At 51.1% G+C, this 10,957-nt stretch overlaps 1 protein-coding gene across 1 annotated transcript in view; it reads right to left on the minus strand.

The window, feature by feature from the left end:
• Positions 1–213: 213 nt before the first annotated feature.
• Positions 214–10,957, minus strand: part of TMEM115 (transmembrane protein 115) — a 19,074-nt gene continuing 8,330 nt past the window's right edge. The window contains exon 2 of the mRNA XM_077451503.1: positions 214–1,105. Within this exon, the coding sequence (XP_077307629.1) occupies positions 925–1,105 (181 nt within the window). The 3' untranslated portion in view covers positions 214–924. The remainder of the gene's footprint in view (positions 1,106–10,957) is intronic.

The raw sequence follows: 10,957 nt of genomic DNA on the forward strand, positions 1-10,957 counted from the left end.
CTCATCTTTCGATTTGATATATTTCACCTGAATAAGCCCTTTTGGGTGAAATGCGTTATTGGAGAGGTTGCAAAAGGTGATGACTGTGACAGCGATTGTTAAATAAATTGGAACCTGTATGACATGATTGGTGTGGAGAATTTTCCCCTGCAAATCTATGAAAATATTCAGAAATATCTGGACGTTCCTCAGACCACAAAACACACACAAATCTCATTTCCAAAAAAAGGTTTAATCCAGACAGAAAAATATCGACATTTACATCCCCCAGACCGGAAAAAAAAAAATCATCGCCCCCCCCCTTCTGAAAGCAGAGAGGGAAGAAAAAGATTGTTCTCTCCCAGGCCCGTTTCTCACCGCAACAGGAACCAATCACTGTATCCCATCGACTTGCATAGTTCGCAGCCCTCCCCTCCCCCCCATGATGTCCCACCAGCCGCCCTGAAAAGAGGTAAGAAGGGTCTGTCGGCCTGATAAGACAAATCCCACACAAAGCCACTTCTAGACGGCTGCAAGGCTCCCGGAATCGCTTGTCCAGCTTCGGCTGTCGCTCTTCGGCATGATAAGGTTGGGGGGGGGGGGGGGTGGAGTGAAATAGCTACCAATCTAGGGGGCGCTGTCTGTGGAGGAACGAGCCTGGCTAAAGTGAAGTGAAGCAGGAACAGAGCGATCGCTTGCCTTGAGGAGCTTGAGAGACAGATGGCGGACAGAACCCGTATGACTTTCTGGTGGCCCCACTCGAGGCTGATCTGCTAACTGACAAGTTGGGTGGGGGAAGGGGCAAGATTATCTGTAGTGTATGCACAGTGCAGCTCCTCCGATCCCAGCAAGAGACAGATCAGCGGGTGGCACCCACCACAGAAAGTGGCAGGTCAAGGCTGGCCAATAGCGGGACAGCGCTCTTTTTTTTTTTTTTTTGGCCGATTACACCATGGGTGCCGCCTCGCCTGGCTCCTGAGCCGTCGGAGTGTGTGGCTGACTGCTGGTGTTAAAGGAGGTCTCCCGTGTGGAGTCTTCCTCCTCCTCTTCTTCCTCCATGTTTGGCCACGAGGTCTGGTCTTCTACTCGTTTCAGACGTTCGTTTAGAGCCTTCAACGCCAGCTGCCTATAGGATATAAAAGAAAGAAAAACGGTAACAACAGCGTAAAATATCAACAACTAAAAACAAACCTATCCCAATTATTTATGGGTTTGGCTCTGGTTTCTTCTATTGGCCTCTACACAGCAGTGATGCAGATGGAACCACTGACCACTGTTCTCTGCCAGAGACCAGGTAACCAACAGAGGTACAGGGTGTCGGCGTCAGCCGCTGGACAGGCAAGTACACTATAGGGCTGAAAGCATGCGGGGCCCCTCCAAGTGTCTCCAGTGAAAGGTCCTGGTAACCCTCCATCATACAAAGACACTGTAGACAATTGTACTCTTCCAACCTTGTGGTAACAGTAAAGACCCTTTTCTGTTCCTCCGTGACTATTCACCCCCCCCCCCCCCCCCCCCGGTATAAATCCAGTGCATAAAGACATGCTGTGACCAGTATGTTGTGGAGGAACTTGAGCGTCCTGGTCAGAGCCCTGACCTCAACCCTACCGAACACCTTTGGGATGAACTGGAATGAGCCGGGTCTTCTCAACCAACATCTCCATAAAGACAGAAAGACCGGGTTTGACCGGCTTGACATACCTCATGTCCTGCAGGGAGCCTTCACCTCAACCTCAATGTTCCTACTGAATTGGAACATTGATGGTGAGTCAGGTCTTCTAATTTTAATGAGTGGCCACGTGTCTTGTTAAACTCCCTTCTGCAAAAAAGTTTTCTCCCTATTGTGGGGTCACCAGTCCGGTATTTATATATTGTAGGGTCACCAGTCCGGTATTTATATATTGTAGGGTCACCAGTCCGGTATTTATATATTGTGGGGTCACCAGTCCAGTATTTATATATTGTGGGGTCACCAGTCCGGTATTTATATATTGTGGGGTCACCAGTCCAGTATTTATATATTGTGGGGTCACCAGTCCGGTATTTATATATTGTGGGGTCACCAGTCCGGTATTTATATATTGTGGGGTCACCAGTCCGGTATTTATATATTGTGGGATCACCAGTCCGGTATTTGTATATTGTGGGGTCACCAGTCCGGTATTTATATATCGTGGAGTCACCAGTCCGGTATTTATATATATTGTGGGGTCACCAGTCCAGTATTTATATATTGTGGGGTCACCAGTCCGGTATTTATATATTGTAGGGTCACCAGTCCGGTATTTATATATTGTGGGGTCACCAGTCCAGTATTTATATATTGTGGGGTCACCAGTCCGGTATTTATATATTGTAGGGTCACCAGTCCGGTATTTATATATCGTGGGATCACCAGTCCGGTATTTATATATCGTGGAGTCACCAGTCCGGTATTTAGATAATGAAATCATATCCCCTCTCAGGCGTCTCTTCTCCAGAGAGAATAAGTTCAGAGCTCACAACCTTTCCTCATAACTAATATCCTCCAGACCCTTTATTAGCTTTGTTGCCCTTCTTTGTAGTCGCTCCATTTCCAGTACATCCTTCCTGAGGACTGGTGCCCAGAACTGGACAGTATACTCCAGGTGCGGCCGGACCAGAGTCTTGTAGAGGGGAGAATTATCGTTTTATCTCTGGAGTTGATCCCCTTTTTAATGCCAATATTCTGTTTGCTTTGTTAGCAGCAGCTTGGCATTGCTGAGCCCATCATCTACTAGGACCCCCAGGTCCTCCTCCATCCTAGACCCGCCCAGAGGTTCTCCCCCCAGTCTATAGATTACATTCAGAATTTTGCCACCCAAATGCATTATTTTACATTTTTCCACATGGAACCTCATTTGCCATGTAGTTGCCCCTCCCCCCATTCATTTGTTCTGATCTTTTTTGCAAGGTTTCCACATCCTGCAGAGAAGTTATTGCCCGGCTTAGCTTAGTATCGTCCGCAAATACAGAGATTGAACTGTTTCCCCCATCCCCATCCTCCAGGTCATTTATGAATAAATTAAATAGGATTGGTCCCAGCACAGAACCCTGGGGGACCCCGCTACCCACCCCGACAATTCCGAGTACTCCCCATTTATCACCACCCTCTGAACTCGCCCTTGTAGCCAGTTTTCAATCCATCTACTCACCCTATGGTCCATGCCAACGCACCTTATTTTGTACAGTAAACGTTTATGGGGAACTGTGACAAATGCTTTTTGCAAAATCCAGATACACGTCTACGGGCCTTCCTTTATCGAGATACACCATATCTACGGGCCTTCCTTTATCTAGATACACCACGTCTACGGGCCTTCCTTTATCCAGATACACCGCGTCTACGGGCCTTCCTTTATCCAGATACACCACGTCTACGGGCCTTCCTTTATCCAGATACACCACGTCTACGGGCCTTCCTTTATCCAGATACACCACGTCTACGGGCCTTCCTTTATCCAGATACACCACGTCTACGGGCCTTCCTTTATCCAGATACACCACGTCTACGGGCCTTCCTTTATCCAGATACACCACGTCTACGGGCCTTCCTTTATCCAGATACACCACGTCTACGGGCCTTCCTTTATCCAGATACACCACGTCTACGGGCCTTCCTTTATCCAGATACACCACGTCTACGGGCCTTCCTTTATCCAGATACACCACGTCTACGGGCCTTCCTTTATCCAGATACACCACGTCTACGGGCCTTCCTTTATCCAGATACACCACGTCTACGGGCCTTCCTTTATCCAGATACACCACGTCTACGGGCCTTCCTTTATCCAGATACACCACGTCTACGGGCCTTCCTTTATCCAGATACACCACGTCTACGGGCCTTCCTTTATCCAGATACACCACGTCTACGGGCCTTCCTTTATCCAGATACACCACGTCTACGGGCCTTCCTTTATCTAGATGGCAATTCACCTCCTCATAGAAGGTTAGTAGATTGGTTTGGCAAGAACGATTCTTCATGAATCCATGCTAATGATACCATTCTCATTACTAAAATCTTGTATATAGTCCCTTATCATCCCCTCCAAGAGTTTACATACTATTGATGTTAGGCTAACTGGCCCAGGGATGTATTTTGGGCTCTTTTTAAATATTGGTGCTACATTGGCTTTTCTCCGATCAGCTGGTACCATTCCAGTCAGTAAAAATTAGGAACAATGGTCTGGCCATTACTTGACTGAGTTCCCGAAGTACCCTCGGGTGAAAGCCATCCGGTCCCAGTGATTTATTAATGTTAAGTTTCCCAAGTCTGTTAAACGATACTACACTATATGGAACTCATGGTGCATATATCATTAATATCGAGAGGAGGGGGCCCCCATAGAGGAAGTACCATCCACCATAGAGAGTTACCAGTCAGACCAATCAGAGAAGGACCCCTAGAGGCAGCTGGAAGCACTCCGAATTAATCTTATACTCATGCTGTTACCTTACAGCAGTAAAGGTGAGAGGCCAGTGCACACACGGGTGTTCTCACATTGGAATGGCCGGACACCAGCTACTTACCCCTCACTACTTCAGCGACTTACTCCCTACTTCTCTTGGCGAAGGGATTCACCACTCGTGTTTACTGCTGATTTTTATATGGACTGATACTGTTTGTGTACTGCGATTTGTTTACACTTACCAAAAGGCATTTTGAGTGTCACATAGGACAATTTATCTTATTTTTATTTTATTTATACTTTATTCGGTGGGTTTGCACATGGCACTTTTTTGCTCGTTATGATACGTTTATTATTGATGTACCTTTTATTCAAGTTTTTTTTACTGCATTAGCACACTCCAGGCTTGCTGCAGGAAAACATCTCTGTTTATTTGCATGTACCGACGTGTGTTTTTTCATAATGCACCTTCCCTTTCTATACAAGTCTCGTCACTTCACACTTATCTTACATATACCAGCTTGTATTCAACAGAGCAGCACCATTATTAGATCTAGACTTTTTTTTATTGCCCACCGATTAGCTGATCGGTGCCTGTGGCAGTTGGCCATTATTTAACAAATTACTTTATAACGCAAGAGTATCACCACACTATTCATCCCCTCTAGTAGTATCGCCTACCTAGGAGTCTTTCAGAGGGGCAGAGCACACCCTACAGGTATGACACGGAACAACAACTTCTTATCCTCAGCAGTGCTGAGCCACTTGCTGTGCGGGCCAATTTTGAAAAATTTTAGCACAAAAAAAAAAAAAGTAAAATAAATAAATAAAAATAATCAGCATTTTTTGTTAGAAAATTACTTTGAACCCCCAAAACGTTATGAATTTTCTGAAGGCAGGAGGCCCCAGAGCTGGGGAGGGAAACCTTTCAGAGGATGAGATAATCCAGAACAACATGCAGCAAAGCAAATATTTCCAGGAGGGGGAGGGGTTGGTACTAGGCGCTGCCCTTAAAAACAAAACAAACAAAAAAAGCCACACACACAACACTATCAAGCTCCACTAAGACAGCATTACGATGATAAATGAATAGTCATCATAACCAGAGCCTCTTCATCACCGCAGCCCGCCCGCGCCTCTTCATCACCGCAGCCTACCAGTGCCTCTTCATCACCGCAGCCCGCCCGCGCCTCTTCATCACCGCAGCCCGCCCGCGCCTCTTCATCACCGCAGCCCGCCCGCGCCTCTTCATCACCGCAGCCCGCCCGCGCCTCTTCATCACCGCAACCCGCCCGCGCCTCTTCATCACCGCAGCCCGCCCGCGCCTCTTCATCACCGCAACCCACCCCCGCGCCTCTTCATCACCGCAGCCCGCCCGCGCCTCTTCATCACCGCAGCCCGCCCGCGCCTCTTCATCACCGCAGCCCGCCCGCGCCTCTTCATCACCGCAGCCCGCCCGCGCCTCTTCATCACCGCAGCCCGCCCGCGCCTCTTCATCACCGCAACCCACCCCCACGCCTCTTCATCACCGCAGCCCGCCCGCGCCTCTTCATCACCGCAGCCCGCCCGCGCCTCTTCATCACCGCAGCCCGCCCGCGCCTCTTCATCACCGCAGCCCGCCCGCGCCTCTTCATCACCGCAGCCCGCCCGCGCCTCTTCATCACCGCAGCCCGCCCGCGCCTCTTCATCACCGCAGCCCGCCCGCGCCTCTTCATCACCGCAACCCACCCGCGCCTCTTCATCACCGCAACCCACCCCCACGCCTCTTCATCACCGCAGCCCGCCCGCGCCTCTTCATCACCGCAGCCCGCCCGCGCCTCTTCATCACCGCAGCCCGCCCGCGCCTCTTCATCACCGCAGCCCGCCCGCGCCTCTTCATCACCGCAGCCCGCCCGCGCCTCTTCATCACCGCAACCCGCCCGCGCCTCTTCATCACCGCAGCCCGCCCGCGCCTCTTCATCACCGCAACCCACCCCCGCGCCTCTTCATCACCGCAGCCCGCCCGCGCCTCTTCATCACCGCAGCCCGCCCGCGCCTCTTCATCACCGCAGCCCGCCCGCGCCTCTTCATCACCGCAGCCCGCCCGCGCCTCTTCATCACCGCAGCCCGCCCGCGCCTCTTCATCACCGCAACCCACCCCCACGCCTCTTCATCACCGCAACCCACCCCCACGCCTCTTCATCACCGCAGCCCGCCCGCGCCTCTTCATCACCGCAACCCACCCCCACGCCTCTTCATCACCGCAGCCCGCCCGCGCCTCTTCATCACCGCAGCCCGCCCGCGCCTCTTCATCACCGCAGCCCGCCCGCGCCTCTTCATCACCGCAGCCCGCCCGCGCCTCTTCATCACCGCAGCCCGCCCGCGCCTCTTCATCACCGCAGCCCGCCCGCGCCTCTTCATCACCGCAGCCCGCCCGCGCCTCTTCATCACCGCAACCCACCCGCGCCTCTTCATCACCGCAACCCACCCGCGCCTCTTCATCACCGCAGCCCGGCTGCGCCTCTTCATCACCGCAACCCACCCCCACGCCTCTTCATCACCGCAGCCCGCCCGCGCCTCTTCATCACCGCAACCCACCCGCGCCTCTTCATCACCGCAGCCCGCCCGCGCCTCTTCATCACCGCAACCCACCCCCACGCCTCATCACCACCGCAGCCCGCCCGCGCCTCTTCATCACCGCAGCCCGCCCGCGCCTCTTCATCACCGCAGCCCGCCCGCGCCTCTTCATCACCGCAACCCACCCCCACGCCTCATCACCACCGCAGCCCGCCCGCGCCTCTTCATCACCGCAGCCCGCCCGCGCCTCTTCATCACCGCAGCCCGCCCGCGCCTCTTCATCACCGCAGCCCACCAGTGCCTCTTCATCACCGCAGCCCACCCGTGCCTCTTCATCACCGCAGCCCACCAGTGCCTCTTCATCACCGCAGCCCACCAGTGGCTCTTCATCACCGCAGCCCACCAGTGGCTCTTCATCACCGCAGCCCACCAGTGGCTCTTCATCACCGCAGCCCACCAGTGCCTCTTCATCACCGCAGCCCACCAGTGCCTCTTCATCACCGCAGCCCACCAGTGCCTCTTCATCACCGCAGCCCACCAGTGGCTCTTCATCACCGCAGCCCACCAGTGGCTCTTCATCACCGCAGCCCACCAGTGGCTCTTCATCACCGCAGCCCACCAGTGGCTCTTCATCACCGCAGCCCACCAGTGGCTCTTCATCACCGCAGCCTACCAGTGGCTCTTCATCACCGCAGCCTACCAGTGGCTCTTCATCACCGCAGCCTACCAGTGGCTCTTCATCACCGCAGCCTACCAGTGGCTCTTCATCACCGCAGCCTACCAGTGGCTCTTCATCACCACACATGTCAAGATTTAAAATTGCGCATGTTTGTAAAAGGGCGACAAACTAAAAGTACCTAAAATTTTCCATAAGTGACAATTTAAAATTAAATTAATTGTGAATTATGCCCCTAGAATTTTCCATCACTCCAACGTTTGTGGGGATACAGAACATGTGTGGAACAATCACTGTCCGGAATTTGAGTGTAAGCATGGGGGAGACAGGAGTACTTTTAATTTTTTTTCAATCCTTTTTATTTATATTATTTAAAATAATTTTTTGTACTTTAAGAAAAAAAAAAAATATTGCTATAACAAGGGGGCCAAAAAGGCCGCCAACCATCACCCCCACGATAGTTTGGGTAGTGAAAGGTCCCCTTTATAGAGACAATTGGGGGTCTATCAGAAACCTGATGTCTCCCTTGTACTCCAAAGCTGCTAATCAAGCACAGATTGCGATTGAATAGCTGCTTCCTTGGCTGTTATTGCCACGTAATGGTTGCTCTGAGGCGGGAAGTGATGAAATCAGTCGCTTCCGGGTTCATTCGTACCAGAGGAGATTAAATGTTCCTCCATCTCCTCTCCCAGAACGGGAGAGCCCCAGGTGCCACCGCGGACGTAACGCGTAGGGGTGGGATCACCTTCACAAAACAGCTGATCGCCGGTTGGAAAAAAAACAGTACCAAGATATAGGCACTTGCTAAATGGACCTTTGTATAATTATATATATATATATATATACACACACACACACACACACGTCGGTTAGCAAGTGGTTAAAATACCAATTTTGGGAAAAACTTTTGCATAATCAAAAGGAGTTTCTCAGCCCCCTTTTTAAAGCGGTTCCTATGAATAGGCAAGTGAATTTTTCCTGTAACTGGTCAGAAGCCGGAACATGAAACAATGACTTTAGTGAGCTATGACATAATGAGGAGTGACGGGGGATGGAATTAAGCGTCGGTCCTCGTATGGAGGGCATCCTGGAAGGATTGTGTGCCGCAAAAGCCCGGGGCCGGTGCAAAGCCCGGGGCCGGTGCTTTGTTCTATCAGCTCTTCTCTTTTCTTTCATGGCCCCCATTCTCTCCTCTCTCCGGTGGCCATGTACCCAATAAGGCGCTGCGTACCCTTCCGCTGACAGGCGCTACCCAGGCTGATATCCGCTGCAGGGCGGACACTGACAGAATTAATTTATTATCTACATAACAAGGTTGTGTGCAAGAAAGGATCAGCTGGACCGTGAACCAGAGACCCCGGGGGGGGGGCAATTCTAGCGAGGAATCGGGGACTAGAGAGTCGCGGCAAAATTCCTCCAAGATGACCAAAAGGCTCTATCCAGTTCCCAAAATGACCAGCAGATGGCAGTAAGGATATAAACAATAGGAGGTCTAGTTTGTAACCTCTTCAGGTTTGGTCGTTCTTCTACATTTCAGCTGATTTACCCGACATGCCTAGTCTAGGGCAAGGCACAAACGCACCCCCTTTTCACACCCCGCTGCTCTCTACACCCACCAGGAGCAATTCATTCAGCCCCGTGCAAATGCAAAGTGCCAACTTGGAGCTTATTACATGATGAGGACTCCCCCCCTCCCTTTGTGAAGCACTGGGCCAATTACAATGCACAAGGGTATATGCAACAGGAAGGGTAGTGAGTCACTTTGCTACCAGTGACGGATACTGCCAACAGCGCGACGTCCGCCTATACTGCCAGCAACAGCGCGACGTCCGCCAATACTGCCAGCAACAGCGCGACGTCCGCCAATACTGCCAGCAACAGCGCGACGTCCGCCAATACTGCCAGCAACAGCGCGACGTCCGCCAATACTGCCAGCAACAGCGCGACGTCCGCCAATACTGCCAGCGATGTCTGCCGATAGGCAATCCAACCGGAAGTGGGAAACAAAGTACTCGCCCCCCCCCCCCCCCCCATAAAAATAAATAAAAATCCAAAAGAGGAGGAGGGAGGGGCATAAAGTGGAACTACCCCTTTAAGGTGATGTTCAGCTTAAGTTTTCTCTGCCAGTGTTCTCCGACAGCCAATCAGTGCTCTGCAACATCCAACTCCGAGGCTTTGCCAGATTCTCTATTTACAATGCGGTAGTAATAAATCACATGACTTCTGGCAACCCAGGGCGGCCTCAAAATTCAGAGAGTCCAGTTGGCGGATCTGGAGTCCTCAGCTGTCCACGATTGTGTCAGCCACGTTCCCCATCCTGGCCACATCAAGCTGGCTCTATCTATATGGAGCAGGGCGCCATGTTTTTTCAGAGGGCGGGGGGCACAGTATAAGCATCTGCTGAACACAAACGTAAGTTATTCTGATTACTATAACGACTTACCCTCTGGAAAAGATTTACCCCCCCCCTTCATAACCAGGCCATTTTTTGCTATACAGCACTGCACTTCTTTAACCACTTCCCGACTTGCACACCAGATGTACGTCGGCAGAATGGCACGGGCAGGCAAATGGGCATACCTGTACGTCCCTTTAAATTTGCCGCCCTGCCATTGCGAGCGTGCCGCCAGCGGCGCGCTCGTGTGCCGGTCGGGACCCCCACGCCGGCATACCCGCGATCGTCTCACGGGGCAGCTGAACTGGGAGATGCCGTTGTAAACAGCATCTCCCCGTTCTGCCTAGCAACTAGTGACGCTGATCTCTGCTCCATGTGATTGGAGCAGAGATCAGTGTTCACTAAAAGAAAGCCCAGCCCCCCAACAGTTAGTAACACGCCCCTAGGAACACTTAACCCCTACACTGCCACCCACTGGTTAACCCCTTCACTGCCAGTGTCATTTACACAAGAATCATTGCATTTATATAGCAGTGATTACTGTATAAATGACAATGGTCCCAAAAATGTGTCAAAAATGTCCAATGTGTCCGCCGCAATGTCGCAGTCACAATAAAAATCGCTGATCGCCGCCATTACTAGTAAAAAAAATTATAATAAAAATGCCATAAAACTATCCCCTATTTTATATATATATATTGATTTTGTACGTTTGCCCGCTGACAAAGAAATGATCAGTATATCATTTTAACGGTCGGTTTATTATAAGTGAGAGACAGAACAAAATAAATCCAGAAAAATGCATTTAAAAAAAAAAAGAAAAAAAAAAAGTTATAAATTGATTTGCATTAAATATTTGACCCCTTCACAGAACGTGACTTGGTACTTGGAGACAAAACCCTTGTTGGCGATCACAGAGGT

Source organism: Lithobates pipiens, unplaced genomic scaffold, assembly GCF_037356315.1.
Source record: "Lithobates pipiens isolate NorthernLeopardFrog02 unplaced genomic scaffold, aLitPip1_a1.2 Scaffold_23, whole genome shotgun sequence".
Lineage (NCBI taxonomy): Eukaryota > Metazoa > Chordata > Amphibia > Anura > Ranidae > Lithobates > Lithobates pipiens.